The following is an 18,476-nucleotide window of genomic DNA, read 5'->3' as shown; positions in this document are numbered from 1 at the left end:
TTTGAGGATTTAAATAAGGGCCCTGAACAGTTAGTGCAAGGGCGCCCCCAACAACCTGAAACAGCTGACAGACAAACACGCCAACCTTTGTCAAGTTTACAACATACTTCTTAGCCACATTTGTCTGCTCCTTTAATATATATTGCTTCTCTGCAATACTTAAAACCAGCTTAATATTGATTTTAGACATACTGCGACTACCACTGTGGTAACAGTCCATAACATTATTAAATTCATCGCGCTCAGACGATACTATACCGTAGGTTGATCGTATCCAATTCTTTAAACCAATCTCGAAGGAGTACAGTGTTTCCGGAGTATCATACGGAGGCTTCAGTCGCTCTCGTTCATACTACTTACTCCGATCAACCAGATTTTGTCTTTGCTATACAGAGAAGGTTTGTTTGTTTCTTACTTAAAAAATTGCAACTTCTTTCAGGGACGTATAGCCAGGGGGGAGCAGGGGGAGCGATCGCTCCCCCCCTTTCAGTGTCGATTTTTTTTTTTTTTTAAACTCGTTTTTTTAGCATGGTATTTTGTCAGTGCTCTTTTGATCTTGAATACTCAGGTGCGTATCCAGGGGGGGGGCGTTGGGGGCGCGCGCCCCCCGGGTAAGAAAAAGAGGAGAGAAAAAAAAGAGAAGAAAAAAGGAAAAAAGAGGGGAAAAAAGAGGAGGAGGAGAGGAAGGAAGGGAAAAGAAAAAGAAGAAAGAGAGAAAAAGGAGAAAAGGAGGGAGTAAAAGAAAAACGCGAAGACACCGGGGAGAGAAAGAGGAACAGTGACATCATTACAGCGCTGAAGGGTAGCCAGTGACGGATCAATGATTTCGTAAAAGTGTAACTCACCCTACCCCTTACACCGACAACTCCATTTTTTGACGTTTCCATTTTCCTCTCTCACTAATGATCTATATATGTACTATATATGGTCTATCATAACGCGTGTGTAGAATTGTGCTATGAAACCAACTGTGGCTGGTCTCGAACTCGACCGTGTCGTCGGGGAACATGACGCATTTTGGGATGGGGGCGACCGCCAGCCCCCCCCCCATTCAGCATTTTTTTAAATGATATCGCTAAGTAATTTCAAAATAGAAAGTGCTTAGAGGCAACTTACAAGGCCTGGGAAGTGTCATTTCCAGCGATCTGGGAGACATTTTAAGCCAAAATTTGCTTGTACGCTTCGCGCTAACAAATGGTCCTGGGTAGTGCCATTTCCAGCGATCTGGGAGGCATTTTCGGCCAAAATTTTCTTGTACGCTTCGCGCCAACCTATGGTGGCGCTACGCTTAGATAATTTGCCTACAGGCTTCGCCCCTCCCTTGGCAAATTCCTCGCTACGCGCCTGTTCAAATTTGTAACGCAAATAGCAGATATCACATCATATCAGTGAGCATGAAAATGGCGTTCCAGGATGAAAAGCCTCAAAACTGTCCGACTTGCCTGAAAAAATAACCAAAAATTTTCGCGCGCGGAGCGCGCGTTCAACGTTTTCATGTCAATATCATATAAGCAAGCATCCAACATTACATCGCATGCCATCATGTACCGTACGGTCCATTCAAATTGCGCAGTATTTCGCGGGATGCTAATGTAAACAACGACATGTCTCATGTAGATGTATAAAAAGCATGGAGGTCCAATTATGTCAAAACTCTCTTTTACATTAGTAATGGCGAATTAGGGGCTGCACCCCCGCCGCGCAGTGGCGGAGCGTCCATACGGTCGGGGGTGGATGCCCCCCCCCCCTGACGGACTCAAATGGACTGCTGGCGCCTTTTTCAGCTCTTTACCACTTTTTACTTATTCTAGATTATTGACTTTTTTATTGCGCTATCATCTACTTATTGACATTTGTCACATTTTGTTGCTGTAATTTGGCGATGACACCTTATTCTTCGTTTATCTGCAAATTAGCCAGGCCCGGAAAGGGTCATTTCCGGCGATCTAGGGAGTATCTTTATTCAAAAATTTTCTGTACGCTACGCGCCAACCAGTGGTGGCGCTCCGCTTAGATAGTGTCGAAAGCGCTCCTACAGACCATTCTCGCCACTCCTGACCAATACCCCTAGCTCCGCCACTGCCGCCGCGCCTCCTACGCCTATGTGTGTAGTGTTCGCTTTCGGAAATATCTGCTATTTTTTCATTTCCTTCAACCAAGTTTTATAATAGCCGTTATAAGAGGTTTTAATGTTTGTACACCAATAAATTAACTGTGTCTGAATTTTCGAAAATTTCTGACCAACATTCTGCATCACACCTTCCTCTACTCGTGCAATTTTGACCGGTCTGTTAGGGGTTCAAGGAAGTTTTTCTATATTGGTTGTCCATAGATGAAATTTTGTACAACATTATGGGTATGTTTTGAAGTGAGTTTATTCACGAGAAATGTGAATTTTCAAATTCTGAACAAATATGGGGCTTAAAACCTTGAAAAGTGGGGCTGACGGGTATTGTGGGCCGCGACGTAGAATCACCTACAAAAGCAAAGACCCACAGGAGATGCCATCAGGTCGAACATGATGTGTGCCGGGTTGACAAACTTCAAAAAGGTTATGGATGGGGAAAAAAAACTATTAGGAAATACCTGGTTCTCAGGCAAAAAGTGTACATCTGGTTGGTCATTTCAAGCCCGAGAAGTGCCGTTTCCGGTGATCTGGGGGGGGGGGGGTTTCAAAACAAGAAATTTTCTTGTACGCTGCGCGCCAACCGATGGTGGCGCTCCGCTTAGATAGTAATTCGCGCCCCCCGGGTTTGAAAATCCTGGATACGCGCCTGATACTCGTCAGCTCCGTTAACTCGATTGTAATCGTAGTAACATTCACACCTACTGATTCAACTACTTACTTAGTTTGGCAGATGCAATTAGCTAAATTTAGCTTATAGCCAATTACAAGCCTACAGTTGGCCACTGCGTAATAAAATACATATTGCCTACCTAACCGCACTCTATGGAATGTCACGAACTGTATGCACAACAACGTCGACAACGTTCGTTCAATGAGTCGTTCTAAGTTGTTGCACGAACAGCATGTTATGAAGCTAAGCTAGCAATCGTACGTGATACGCACTTCCTATAAATAATTATTACACTGCTAATACACTGCGATAACGATATTTGTTTTTAGGCCACTGCATATCTGGCTGTATTACAAAATATGAAAGTTTATATTGTCCATCGGTTAAGTTCGTCAAATGTATTTAAGTCCAGACATTGGACAATAAACAAGAATCATCCTACTGGAAAACTTGTAAAAGAGCACTATGTTTGTCTTTCTGATATATTATGTAAAAGAACATGTAAAAGAATTTAAACAGTAAACAAAATCTGCTGGTACTGATATCATATGATCAGGGCGTAGCCAGAATGTAGCACGATAGTTTCATTCAACACTCTACCCGCCGAAAAGACTATAGGATCCGATCTTGTCAGTTTTTTAACATGTAGTTAAGAACCCGTTTACGCAGATAATATTTCAGTTGAGAAAACACTTAGATAGATAGATAGATAGATAGATGGTTTATTCAGCCACATGCATAAAAATACAATGGAAATTGTTCAAAACACAAGAGCTCTAAAACAGACATGAAATTGAAACGCAAAGCGATGAAACACATATAAAAGTGATATTGCATGAGTAATAAATACCGGTAGGCTATCGACAATGGTATAAAAACATTGCGATAAAAGTGACGATGTAAAACAGTACGAATGATAAGAAATATGTACGGCAAGAACCATAAAATGTATACTTGTACGATAAACAGAGCGCTAAGTCAATAAAACAGAATTCAGAACAAATAAGACATAAGATACAGGGAGTGATAAATAAGTTAGCGACTATGATGCGCGTTGAAAATCTTCACTGCAGATGGATAAAAACTGTTGGTAAATTTGCATCAGATGGCAATCGTCGGATAGCTCTCGCCTTCTCTTAGTAGGCTATAACTTAAACATTTACTAGCTACAGTTGTATCAAAGACATTTCTGGACTATCTTTGTATCTACAAGTATCAGAAGTTGAAAAGTAAGACTACTCTGTACATGTACCTTCAAGGGCGGCGGAACCGGGGGGCACAGGGGGCAAGTGCCCCCCCCACTTTTCCTCAGGTTAAAAATGTGCCCTTTTTCTACATAAAACTTGTACTCTTGATCACCTTATTAGGTCAGCGATATTTCAGTAAGAGATCTAACCCTAATTTAGAACTATCAGGGGCGTAGCCAGTATGTAGCACTGTAGGCCCGGGCCTACACTTTTTTTTGGCCAAGTAATCTTTTTTATTAAAACACCCATAATTCAAATCCATAAGCTTGCTGGACGAGTTTAAGAGTCTAGACAGGAAAAACTATTGAAATGAACGTAGCAAGATTATGGCTAAATTAGGTGACCTTTTCTTCTGTCATCTAGGCTGTCATTCATATCGCGTGCCGTTTCATTCAATACTCTACCCGCCGAAAAGACTAGGATACGATCTTGTCAGTGTTTTAACATCTACTTAAGAACCCGTTTACGCAGATAAAATTTCAGTTGAGAACATTCCACAGTCAAATAAGCCTATCGTTGATTAAAAGACTTTGTATGTATAGAGCTGCAGCACTTTGTTGCCTGTTGTTGTCACGATCAGCGTTCCAAGTTCCAAAACAGCCTTTTCGATAAACATTTACTAGCTACAGTTGTATCAAAGACAAATATTGGCTATGGTTGTATCAAAGACATTTCTGCCTTATCTTTGTATCTACAAGTATCAGAAGTTGAAAAGTAAGACTACTAAGACGGGGGGGGGGGGGGGGGCGTTGATAGAGTGATGTGTATACGCAAATAAGATAATACAATAAGATTTATAAAGGGTACTAAATATCAGGCTGCATCAGTCCAATCGAATTTCTGCAAAGTGCCCTTTGACGTCGGTGCCCCCCCCCCCCCCCAGATTAAAAGTGCTTCCGCCGCCCTTGTGTACCTTGCTAATTTTAATACATTATGTATTTTTGAATTACGTACTATTTTAACTCGTTTGTTTTTTGGGTTTAAAAGTGATATTGAATGAGGTGTCTCAAGTTAGCAAGAGGCCAGGGAACCAGAATGAACACTAGGGAAGGGCCGTTTCCGGCCATCTGGGGGGTTTGTAAAACCAACAATTTTCTTGTACGCTCCGCGCCAACCGATGGTGGCGCTCCGCTCAGATAGTCGTGCCTACAACTTTGAAAATCCATATCAATCGCAAAAAGTGCTCCCCCCTTTCAAATTCCTGGCTACGTCGCTGACTTCTTTAGATTGACTTAGATGAAACCTTCTTTTAGAGTGACTGCACACGATGTGATGAATTTTGCTGGGTTGCAATTGGGGAAAACTCCTTTGGGAGGGAAGTTGTGGAAGAATCATATTTTGCACGACAGTCGGCGGACGGTCTATCCGGATTCGTTCCTTCGAACAATTATGCATGCATATCGAGTCGGGTCACAAGCAGTGACGTAACAAGACTTTTTCATCTGGCTTGGGGAGGGGGGTTGGGAAGAGGGTGAGGGAGGGTAAAGAGTTGGGGAGGGGAGTTTCGTGCGCGACCAGTTCGGTCATGTCAGGTACATTTGCACTATGCCCCATTCCCGAACACTTGAAATAATGGTAACGGTACTGTTGTAAAGGTTTCTTTGGCCAAATTGAGCAATTGCCTGAATTCCATCTGCTAATTTGTTGAAGGGATAATCCAACTAAAACATGAACTTGATATATTGAAGAGAAAGTCAAGCGCGTAGCCAAGATTTCATCTTAGGGGGTTGGGCGGATTCAATTTATTGTCCTGCCAACGAGAACGCTTTGCGCTTTCTGTGTGGGGTCCAGGGACCGCCATTGGCCCCTGATGGGGTACAGAGGCGAAGTCCCTGGAAGCAGAACGATATGGTGGACTTTAGAGGCTTCAGAGCTTTTACCCAATCGGCCGAGATTTAAGCCATGTAACATTATATTAAACTGTTCAAAATATTGCATATGAGTAGCCTAATATTGAATTATTGAGTAGAAATTAGTCAAGTAGGTAATAACTCACTCAAAATAGAAGCTAATTCTAGGGTGTCCTAGTCAAATCCATGGCACTGTGGCAGTAGCCAGTAATACAAAACAAACAATACGATGGTGTCACGGTGTGATACCAGTCTGAAGTTTTACAGCCTAAAGCATGGTTGCCAGTTTTTCTATAACACAACCGGTCAAATTTAGCCAATTTACCGACCAAATCGAGCTCAGAACTTTTTTGTTCGAATTATGCTCCTGTATAGGCAGGGGCGGATCCAGGGGGGGCCGACCCGGCCCCGGCCCCCCCTTTTTGGAAATCAGTTGCGTTTTTTTTTATGTGGGAGTACTTTAAATTCCTAATAGGCATAACTTGGTGAAAGAAAAGCCTAATATATATCTAGCTGTTCTTCCCTGAAACGCGATCGTTTTCATTCCAAATTTGAAACTAAGGCAATTACCAGGCCTACGCGACATCACGTATTAATTAGATACAGCTCAGTACTATAGTGCTGACTATTACTGTCAGGGAAAATCAATGCACAGTTAGCAAGTATATCATAATTATCTGAATGAAACGGGTGTAGGCGGTTTTACACTATCTAACGCAACGTAGTCGCCAAGAACCTGAAGTATTTTTAAGGGAGGGCCCAAGGAACATGAACTGATAGCATGCTCCTCGTGGTGAAGCATAATTGCACCTATTAGGTGAATTGAGTGTACTGTTAATAGTAGGAGAGACTAGTGTAGGTTCTTATGACCAACTAGACCGGTTTCTGCTCTCAAACTTTATAGGAGCTTCATCAGTAGTAGCCTTTGAATATTTTATATTCGGCCTGGGCGTCTCGTTCTCAAAATGCATCTATATTCTGTGCACGAGTTTTTTATGGGCTCATAATGCAGCTATAAGAGCATCTAAAAGAGCTTCGTGTGAACCTTGAGAGTCAGCTGATTCTTCGTTAGTATGAAACCTTGAGTTAACAAGTAAACCTTTGAGATTTTGGTTTTATTTTTTGATTTATTATATTATATATAATAATTTGGTCGCTGTCGGCAAATTTTGGGTCTGTCGGCAAAAGGAGAAAAGGTGAAGAGAGCGGAAGGGAAGAAAGAAGGAAAGCTGAATAGAGAAAAGGAGAACGGGAGCTTCTTTATCGGTTATTTCGATTTTCCAGTTCTTCATCTGATAAACTCATTCACCAATCCAATCACCCGACGCCTGCAAGTTAAAAACCTCTCGGCAAATAACTGATAATGTCACGGCCGTCAGTATAGCTACTGTAGCCAGGCTCAGCTAGACGAGTGCCAGAATCGCCGGCAACTCAGTGAAAGAAATGGAATTAAAGGCTTCCGTATAGGCCGTAGCCCATGAGTCGTGCTATCGTGTGACAACGTGTTGTTATTATCCTCTGTTCAGAATGACGTCATCGCAGATGTCATTCGTTCTCCGTGGAAAACTTAAGGACACGGCTCACGAATTGTACACAATTTTTAACGTTTCTCGCTTGTATATCAATGAATGTTGTTATTTCTCATTACCGGAAAGTTTTCTGAACATTTTCATCACGAAGTTTCACTATTTCAACGATCGGTGAAAGAGAAAACACAGTTCGATAATTGGTCCCAATTAATTCTTCTTCTGCCGACTGCCATAAAAATAATATCAAAATGGAAATTCTACGGTGCCAAATTTGACTTAAAATATGCACCAGATTGCATCTAAGGACGTTTCAAAACTAAAATTTTCCAAAGGGGAGGGGGAAACCCCCTCCCCTTAGACCCCTCCCCCATTTCAATCACCACTTCCAGATCCGTCGGCAAATCAAATTTGACTTAAAATATACACCAGATTGCATCTAAGGACATTTCAAAACTAAAATTTTTCCAAAGGGGAGGGGACACCCCCTCCCCTTAGACCCCTCTCCCATTTCAGTCACCACTTCCAGATCCGTCGGCAAATCAAATTTGACTTAAAATATGCACCAGATTGCATCAAAGGACGTTTCAAAACTAAAAAATTTCCAAAGGGGAGGGGACACCCCCTCCCCTTAGACCTCTCCCCCATTTCAGTCACCACTTCCAGATCCGTCGGCAAATCAAATTCTCCACCCCCCCCCCCAACAAAAAACCTTCGCTACGCCCCTGAATAGGAAGCAAGAAATAATCCACAAATTCCGATATATTTTCGGTCGGTGATCCGTTTCCGCTTATTATCAGGCCCTCCCTTAAAAATACTTCAGGTTCTTGGCCGACTACGTTGCGTTAGATAGTGTAAAACCGCCTACACCCCCATTTCATTAATAAGTATATCATAATTATCACATTGAACATATCTTGTTTTATGTTTTTTCTTGGGGTGAATCTGGCGTCATAATTTTCGCGCAAAAGAAAAAACGAATCGACGCCATAATAGTGTATCCATTGTACATGCACTGTTGAGCGTTCTTAAATATGTGTCTATCGAGCAAAAATATGTGCACAAAAAAGCGTGTCTGCAACGTTTCTGGTTTTTCTAGTTTTTGATGAAATGTTTCACCATTTTGCATCTAAGCACTCACAATTAACCAAAAATTTCCAAGGGGGAGGGGCCCCTCCCCCTAGACCCCTCCCCCAGGACGCAGATCACTAAAGTGCTACCATCGGGATGTCGGCCCCCCCTTTCTCAAAATCCTGGATCCGCCCCTGATAGGCCTACGTACATGATATAGCCCTACAATTGTTTATAATGTTCAGACATTGTCTACAAAGCATATATGTATTTCTATATGACTTGACGATTCATTGTTTCAGTAAAATTTGTTATTTGCCGAATCAAATTTAGAGTTTGGATCAACTTAAAATAATCAAAAATGGTATAGCAGGTGGATTTTGACAATAGGGTTCGGTTTTACGTCCTTTCAATAGTTTTGACTGAAGTTCTCATTTTGATCTGGACTATTCTTTCAACAGTACAGTTTAAGCTATCTCATTGTCTATGGTTTACTATAATTATGATTTAAATAAATTTGTATATGATTCTCAGTTTCATCGACTTAGGCTTCATTCATTCAGCCACTTCAAAACCACAAGTGTGTCCAGCGGCATAGTCCATCGGTTTATTACATTACACTCGGCTTAAATCTGTAAAGTAATTGGAAACAACATTTCGGTTAGGCGTATTGTAACGACTTATAAGTCTGTGTGCTTTCACACTAATGATAGGATAATATTTGGCTGGTATTAATTTGAGAACTCCCGTCATAACGATATAACGTCAACTGCGAGCTTGCTTAAGGGGTGTGAAGACTCGCGCACAAGAAACGTCTCATGCCGGTAATCTGACCTAGTTTCGAATGAGGTGTAACATAAGTGTTAGACACCACAATCGAGCCCAGAAAATACACACATATCTTGCTACCGTCGGTAATTAGACACTAGTGTACAATCGATACATACAGCTACGGTCAATACCCATGACACAGTGTACATAGCAGCGATGGACATCTCAGGTCTAGATAAAAGATAACAATGTATCACGTTTCATTACTGTCTGTAACGACAAGAAGAAAACTTCACTTGCAAGCAACGGAAGGTTAACTTTTTCAGAGTGCGGCACTTTGAAGCAATGACCAGACGGGGTGAGGCGGGTGGGGGGGGGTGGGTTAGAGAAGGGATCAACATTGGTTAAATGGTGAGGGTACTGACAACCTCAATAAGTTTACTCTTATTTGGTCAATTTGAATTATTATCCTTCGGATATTTTCCCTCATATTTCGGTGTTTATTTTTTCATGAATTTTACATGTTTGAGAATTCAATAGAAAAAGTGTATGAAACTTTTCCATTAGAAAAGTGTCTGAGGGTATTTGGTGGAGGTTCATTGTGTTATCAATATGTTATCATAACAAATCAAAGCATTGATTTCTTCACTCTGATCTTTGAAATTTTTGAGAGGTAAAGCAGGAACGTTCCTTCAGTGGTATAGGCATGCCTGGTACTATATATCTTCAGAGATGTTACCTTATAGGAAAGAACAAATAACCCATAAGGTACGAAAGCACTTGTTACTTCACCACTAGCACCATTCTGTGCGTAATACTGGCCATTCGATCCAGTCTGTACTCGCAGTAGTTATCCTACAACAATTACAGTAAGGTATACATTAGTCTCGCAATGTTAACAGTTGCCGGAAATCGCTGCCTAAAATGACCTAATGATGAAATCGATTTGGCATAATTTTCAGATATTAATATTGTTTGACCTTACTTGTATGTTAAAGTGCTAGATCAAAGTAATTATGGCGTGGAAGTATAAGGACGATAAAAGCAAGTGATGATTTAAGAACATTATTGAGATTCTTTGGTTAGATGGTGATCTTCCTCTGAGCGAGCAATCGGAAGGGTTGGGGTTTATTATGCTAAACTTGCTTCATAGCTAGCTCCTATATGGTAAGTTAATTTGAAAAGGCCATGGTAGGCCAAGCCATCTGTTGTAATGAGTTAGGTGGGATAAGCCAGTTGCGGAAAAGGCCATGGTTTATGCTTAAGCCGGCTTGAAAAGAGAAGAATTTATTGTGTAAGTCACATATATAATAGCGAAAGAACATATAATCACGAAAACTTAGGTTTTTCTCACAACTGGCCCCATTTTCTGCGCCATATCATTTAGACGTGACTGGTGATACAATTACAAAGACGATAGGTCCAGTATGTAGACACTTAATGTGAATCGAAAAGAGCGACAAAAGCAAATTTCAGATAACGAGGAGAGATATATTGCCAGCATTTTTTTTCTCGAAAAACACTTTTCAGTTACTGATTATTGCAGGATAACGAAAAAGAAATAATACTATTACCGTACATAACTAAACAGAAACACGTTCTTTTAGCATCATATCTACAATATATATGTACCCTTGGATGAGATTTAACATCACTTGTTCTTAAAATGCTTTATGTAACTCACCTGGTTGACTTGTTGGAAGATGAGGTGGTAGGGGAGGGGGGGGGGGAGGGAGGGTGCATTTCCACCATCGATCTACCTTAAGAAACTATTTAGCCTCCCCTAACTTGCAGAAGGGGAGTGAAGGCCTTGGACTGTACATAAACTCAAGGGCGTAGGAACCGGGGGGGGGGGGGGGCTGGGGGGCGCCATCCCCCCAGTGAAAAATGTGGAGGGGCGGAAGTATTATTCCGCCCCCCCCCCGCTTCGCAAGTCAGAAAACCCCTTTTTCATTTCCAAATGAGAAAAAAAATCTCATTTGGAGCACCCAAATTGCATCTAAGGCCAGGTTAAAATACAAAATTAAGTTTACAAAATGGAGTGGGTGTTGAAGTGTGCTATATTGCACCAAATTGCATCTGAGGCCACCTGGAAATGCAAAAAAATCCAAAGGGGAGGGTGACACCCCCTCCCCTTAAACCCCTCCCCCAGGCCGGCCATCAGTCTTCAGCCCCCCCCCCCACTCAAAAGTACCTTCCTACGCCACTGCATAAACTAACAGTGCTCACTATTAAGGGGGCTGTTACAGTCGCTCTGTAAACTAACGACATTCCACAGGCTTCTTATCATATTAAGAGAAACTTAAATTGCAATAATAAAATCTCTTAATTTATATCTGCAAATAAAGATTCATCTCTTTTAAAGTCGTTCTGTCCCAGTAAATCGAAGACGCAGTCTATCTATCATGAAAATCGTGGATCATTGGATGTTCTAGTTCATGCCACTTTTAATGTTAATCAAGATATCTCAATTCGCTCCTTGCACGCGTTATGATTCAATAACAAGTATATATTGGCATTTCATGCTCTCAATAAATTGCTGGTACATTTTGGCGTTTGAAACAAACAAACACATCTCTGAACGTATATAAATTCAAAAACACTACAGCGATATATTTTCAGGTTAGAATCGAGAAGGAAAAATAAAATGCAATTTTAATCAACTGGTTTTACCATGGTCTGGTTGTAGATCCATTCATGATGTACCATTACTATAAACAGCTGTGGCGTTCGTTGGGGCCAAGATATACTATAGATATACTATAGATCGTCCTTTGTAAGTAAGTATTGAACACATTTAAACATTCAACCATTATACTTAATTGGCTCTATTATGTCATATCTAGACTTGCTCAAGTCATATTCCTTTGTGTGAAGCAATGAGAACGTTACTGCGATATCACGTCACAGTTATCACTATTACCTGACATAAAGATGATGGTTAGGGATACTTCTCCTTTAAGTATAGAAAGGCAATTACCTATGCTGCAAGAATATCACCCAAAAATGATATTAAGAAAATTTGGTAAAATTGTCTAAAGCAGTGACAATATCTCAAACACGGACGGATCACCTGCTTGTTTCAAACTGCCGACGCTTTTGTATTTCATCAGCATACAATGATCTGTCCGTTTCGACTGTCAGAATAATACATAAATAAAGTGGAGTAAATCTGTTGCCAAAATCTGTTGCTATTACTACCAGCAGCCTTCGAATATTTTTTTAACCAGTAACAGAGATGTGCATAATCATAACACGAGGCATGCTAATCATGCCCACTATAATCTCTACAAACCCACCATTGGAACTTTAAGCCTACAAAACCGTGCAACAAAATCATGGAACCTTCTAACGAACGATTTAAAGAGTAAAAAGTCAGTCACATCCTTTAAGAAGTGGTTATGTAAGGAAATAATAGCTAGTTACTGACTACTACCAAATTATACCTGTATGTAATTACTATATATATATTGAACATTTATTTGTTTTTATATATTTATGTATATGTCTTTATATTTTTTTTCTTTCTTCAGGGAGTATTCAACATTGTTAAGTTTAGGCTTTATGGAAGACTTCCCTCCACTTTGTACTTTTGTGGCAAAACAAATAAATAAATATAGTATAGAATCAGATGTCACCAGGCTAATAGTAACGATGCGTGCGAATCTTGTCTGGCCCTCAAATTTTATAACCCGCATAAAGAAAAGGGTAGATATGAGGACTGTTACCATGACGACATATGCAAAACTTCAATTTTCATTTTTGTTTTGCTAATATGACTCAAACTATACAGTAGATATGTTATCTATGCCGGCTCCCGCACAATATTTAGTGTCTCAGTGAGCAATTAGTCTCATGGGACAAAAATATGGAAGCGTTAAGGTGCAGTTAAAATGTTAAGATCTTTCTTTAAATATATATAGTAGTAACTTTGAACGAAATAATTCATTATTCATATGATATTTTAACAATTTGTAACAAAATGGCAAATTTAATGAATGCAGATATACGTGAGGAATTCAACATTTTTGCTGCAAAATGATTATCTAGGAAATGTCATCAATTTAAACATTTCGCAGCAAAATGATATATTGATCACTTGCTCCGTTTCAACAATTCAACAGTTTGCAACAACTGATTTATTATTCTCGCATCAGAATTTTAAATTTTATTTTTTATTATTCTCGAATCAGAATGCACCATAACGCTTCCATACATCCATACATAATCGCATTTGCAGTGTTTTTTTTACGAACACACTGCAGTGTCCATATTTAATAAACCACAAACGGTAATTAACTTGTAATATATATATAGTTAACTTATCATTTGTGTCGTTATTGCAATAACAGACAAGCCATTCTAGACGAAATATATTTTGTTAACTTTAAAATCATATTAGATGTAAGTATTTGCAGTCGCCGTTTCTCACAAACTGCTGTCATTATTATTATTTTTATTTTATTTTGTGTCAGTAGTTTGTTATTATTTATCGTTTTCATATCACATTTACAGACATGGATGAAGACATTAATATCGATGACTTCCTTACGAAGACGGGAACGTATGGTTGGTTTCAGAAGAGAATCTACATTTTCGTCTGTCTGGTAGCAATGGCTGCTTGCACGCAATCGTTTATTCAAGTCTTCATCGCAGGCCAGGGCGACCATTGGTGCAAAGTCAGCCAATGGGAGAACGACACGTGTGATTTTACAAATGTCAGTGCCGCTGAATGTCGTGATCTTAAGAGACTGCTGTCTACTCCTCCGAATAAAGATAACACTTTAAGAAGCTGCACAAAATTCAACTTGACTGGTGTGGAACTGAAGACTGTTTATGAAGACAACGCTACGCAATATGACGTCATCGATTGTGACGAAGGCTGGTACTTTGATAACAGTGTCTTTCGTAGTACCCTGACGGAAGATGTGAGTTTCTATAATACTTACCGGTTAGCGGTTATTCATTCATACTTAGTAAAGATTCCTAAATCCTATTGGTCCATTCAGGTCAGCTGACCGTGGTTAATCCTGTGAGTAACGCACGGCAAAATGACGGGCATCACTTTAATAAATCTTTGGTTATATGTAACCAAAAATGTTTTGTTTTATGATTTTTCCCCACACAAATGGTAGTGTATGAATGAACGGGGTTAATCAACGGTCTAGCGTGCGTTACTCACATGATTAATGCACTCCGGGTGTTAATGCTATCGCTGGATGCACTCGGGCTCCGCCCTCGTGCATCGCTTGCATTATCCCCCGATCGTGCATTAATCCTGTGAGTAACGCACGCTAGACCGTTGATTAACCCCTTATTCTTATACATTATAATAACAATCACTGCTTTCAAGGTTCGAATATTGGATTTCCAAGAATTAGCTAGCAGGAAATATAGTTCGACAACTTCGGAACATTTGTAAATTTGTGTACAGCCTAATAACAGCACGGTCGATCTACACAATAATGTCATGTATTCTGGCTCCTCCCTTTATCCTGCACCCTCCCCACTACTCCCTCCCTCATCTAACCTCACTTTCTCCTCATCTTCTCCCCATTTCCCTCTCTTCTCTCCTCATATTACCCTTGATCTCCTTCACATAAAGATATATAATTCATTAAGCTATCGTAAGGAACGTTACATTTCGTTCGTTGGTTACATTTGGTTAGTCTACTAGTCATGCATGTCCACACACTATAGGTGACATTTTATCCATCCATCTCACATTTACACCGGTCAAAGTGTAAGTTCTCTCGTCGTGCGTAGTTTATTGTTGTATCACAGATTTAATCCTAAATAATATTTAAGACAAGATAATTGCGTTTTGCTTTTTCCTATTAATTAATTGCTAAAACATGGCTAATTGTATCTCCCTTTTATAAGGAGATCATAGTTTTGTATACGTGTTTCCTTTAGTATTATCTTCCGTTTACTTCAACTATAACATTAATAGAAAAATAACGTATATCCATTCAAAAATAGCAAATAATTACATAAAAATGAAGTTGAGCATTACCATGCAGTATAAATAACGATCGACGTGGCGGATAGAAAACCAGCAAATATGATAAGAAAAATTCGAACCAAACATTTACAGAAACACTACAAGAATCCCACAATTACAACAGAAATATTACAACGAACAGGAGCAAAATATAAGAAGTGAGGATGCGGAAATTTGTATAGATTTTTAGTTTCTTACTTTTTGCTTTCTTACTTTCTTATGTTTGTACTTTCCAACTTTCTTACTTTCTCACTTTCTAACTTTCTCACTTTCTTACTTTCAGTGGAGTCTGGTATGTGACGATTACTACATACCAAATGTTTTACAATCAATCTATATGGCTGGATACTTTGGAGGCAGTATTATCTATGGCTCACTTGCAGATAGGTATGTCAGACTAGTATACAGTGCATGGGTCCGTATATTCTTAATCACATTATGGTATGGTTACATATACTTCTAATCGCCCGGATGCCTTTCTACTCGTATTCAGCAAAATACATATTCGTTTCTCACGCTCAAAATGTTTCCATTCGTAATACTATAGTACCCCCCCCCCCCCAAAAAAAAGTGTAATATTTTGATAATCGTACTCGTGTTGTTGATGACTAGAACTTTTAGTATTGTAACCCGTATTTCTCGTACTAGCACCAACCACATTAACCATGCCTATCTGGGGGTGACGAGTTGACGTGAGAGCGTATGATAAAAATTGAGGGTTCGAGAAAGAGTGGAAGGGGGGGGGTCGGTTTGGTGTTGGGGGAGGACAGAGGCTCAGGGCCACTGCCCTTTCACTTTTTAAAGTTGGAGAGGCAGCACTTTCTCCCCCCCCCCCCCCCAAATTTCATTTACGCCTATGAATATTTCGTTAATACTGACTCTCCGAAATCTCTATGATTAATTTCGAAGACTAAACATAATAACCCGAGTCGAACAGCTGGTTTAATCAAATAATTAGATAACAGTGGACTACCTCAGAAAGGTTTCATTCACGTTTGTATCATCATCTTGATGTAAATATAGATTTATACACTAATCGGTTGATGTTACTGTAGTTTTATTCACTAATCGGTTGATCTTAATATAGGTTTATACACTAATTGGTTGATGTTACTATAGTTTTAAACACTAATCAGTTGATGTTACTATATGTTTGAACACTAATCAGTTGATGTTACTATAGCTTTGAACACTAATCGGTTGATGTTACTGTAGGTTTATACAATAATCGGTTGTTGTTACTATAGTTTTATACACTAATCGATTGATGTTACTATAGGTTTATACACTAATATTTTGCTGTTACTATAGATTTAAACACTAATCAATTGATGTTACCATAGCTTTGAACACTAATTGGTTGATGTTACTTTAAGTTTAAACACTAATCAGTTGCTGTTACTATAGCTTTTATACACTTATCAGTTGCTGTTACTATAGATTTAAACTATAATCGGTCGATGTTACTATAGTTTTAACACTAATCAGTTGCTGTTACTACAGTTTATACACTAATCATTTGCTGTTACTATAGATTTAAACACTAATCAATTGATGTTACTACAGCTTTGAACACTAATCCGTTGATGTTACTTTAGGTTTATACAGTAATCAGTTGATGTTACTATAGTTTTATACACTAATCGGTTGATGTAAATATAGGTTAATACACTAATCAGTTGATGTTACTGTAGTTTTATACACTAATCTGTTGATGTTACTATAGGTTTATACAATACTCGGTTGATGTTACTATAGTTTAAAACACTAATCGGTTGATGTTTCTATAGTTTTGAACACTAATCAGTTGATGTTAGTATAGGTTTGAACACTAATCGGTTGATGTTACTATAGTTGTATACACTAATCGGTTGATGTTACTGTAGGTTTTTACAATAATCGGTTGTTGTTACTATATAGTTTTATACACTAATCGGTTGATGTTACTATAGTGTTATACACTAATCAGTTGGTGTTTACTATAGTTTTATACACTAATCAGTTGCTGTTACTATAGTTCATTGTAGACTTAACATTAAAATGTTTTAACTTGTCTTTGTTTCTTGTAGATTCGGACGTTATTACATTCTCCTGTTTTGTTCTTTTTCTGCTGGAGGTCTGGGCATTTTATCAGCATTATCACCGAATGTTTACATTTATGGCGTATTGAAGTTTCTCACTGGTTTATCTGTTAACGGGTCATTGTTAGTCGGATTCGTACTCGGTAAGTACAGAGAATATAAGGGTAAATTATTTCAAACCGAATACTTGATATACCTTCACGGTAGTGTCACTAGAGTTGGTAAGCGGGATGAAAACTTTACCAGCGGTTTGTAATTTCCCTACCATAGCCCTCCTCACGCATACACTTTAAGTGTGTACTCGGAAAATGATCTTACCTTGTGATAAAAGCAAAACACAAGTGATTAAATCGTCAAAAGTGTAAAAAGCACAAAAGACAGATTAATTTCTTTGAATACCGATGAAAGTTTCTCCCTACTTCCATCCATCCCCTAACCTACCCCTTCCCCTACCCCTGCCCGGATCCTTATTGACCAAATATTTTTTATTTCACTGGAAAATTTGATTGACTGACATTCAACTTTGCTTGAGACCAACGGACACAAGTCAACTAATTCGCCCTCACGGTTGCGTCATGTTTCAAATCATACATACAATGAGGATAAAATAACTGAATATGCAACCAATCGTCTGCTGACGATATTGATGACAATCATGAATATTCACTGCATAGTAACTTACATTTCATGTTAAAGAGATGTCTTCTTTTAAGTCTTCTCAACACAACCCGTATGTTCTTTTTATGAAACAGGTACGGAATTGGTACCCCCACAAGCACGTGTCCTTTTCGGTGTAGCGCTGTGGTACGCATGCGTCTTATCGTATTTTCTGCTGCCAGGATTAGCTCGCATCATACCCTCTTGGCGATGGATAATAGGAATTTGCTCTTCTTTATTCTTCACACTTATTCCGGGAATTTGGTAAGTAGAATAGAAGGGATACACCAGGGCGGGGTAGGGGGTGGTGTCGATGGTTCATCTTCCTTGCAACATAAACGTGTTGATGACGTTGGCTACACTTATTATGTGAATGTCAACAAAGAATAAACGAGAACGTAAGTTGAAGTTGTTGTAGAAAGGGCTTCAAAATAAGAGAGAGAGAGGGGTGGGTGGAGGTGGAGAGAGAGT

The 18,476-nt window shown here is 39.3% G+C and overlaps 2 protein-coding genes and 1 long non-coding RNA gene across 7 annotated transcripts in view; 1 reads left to right on the top strand and 2 right to left on the bottom strand.

The window, feature by feature from the left end:
• Positions 1-18,124, bottom strand: part of LOC139962576 (organic cation transporter protein-like) — a 56,715-nt gene extending 38,591 nt beyond the window's left edge. Inside the window, exon 1 of the mRNA XM_071962698.1 lies at positions 18,031-18,124. The gene's annotated coding sequence lies outside the window, so the exon portion shown is untranslated. The remainder of the gene's footprint in view (positions 1-18,030) is intronic.
• LOC139962579 (solute carrier family 22 member 1-like) overlaps positions 72-18,476 on the top strand; it is a 27,829-nt gene continuing 9,424 nt past the window's right edge. For 3 of the 5 annotated variants that reach the window (XM_071962705.1, XM_071962702.1, XM_071962706.1), the window contains exons 1-5: positions 13,518-13,667; positions 13,779-14,191; positions 15,551-15,654; positions 17,337-17,491; positions 18,101-18,269. In XM_071962705.1, coding sequence (XP_071818806.1) covers positions 13,781-14,191; positions 15,551-15,654; positions 17,337-17,491; positions 18,101-18,269 — 839 coding nt within the window. In that variant the 5' untranslated portion in view covers positions 13,518-13,667; positions 13,779-13,780. Of the gene's footprint in view, positions 399-13,517; positions 13,668-13,778; positions 14,192-15,550; positions 15,655-17,336; positions 17,492-18,100; positions 18,270-18,476 lie in introns of those variants that run through there. The other 2 variants (XM_071962703.1, XM_071962704.1) reach the window with 2 other exon arrangements.
• The window catches only part of LOC139962591 (uncharacterized), a 25,500-nt gene continuing 25,256 nt past the window's right edge, over positions 18,233-18,476 (bottom strand). Inside the window, exon 3 of the long non-coding RNA XR_011791275.1 lies at positions 18,233-18,366. This is a non-coding gene — a long non-coding RNA (uncharacterized lncRNA). The remainder of the gene's footprint in view (positions 18,367-18,476) is intronic.

Source organism: Apostichopus japonicus, chromosome 21 (assembly GCF_037975245.1).
Source record: "Apostichopus japonicus isolate 1M-3 chromosome 21, ASM3797524v1, whole genome shotgun sequence".
NCBI classification, from domain to species: Eukaryota; Metazoa; Echinodermata; class Holothuroidea; order Aspidochirotida; family Stichopodidae; genus Apostichopus; species Apostichopus japonicus.
Note: the sequence above shows the minus strand (reverse complement) of the source record. Positions and strands in the feature narration are given on the sequence as shown.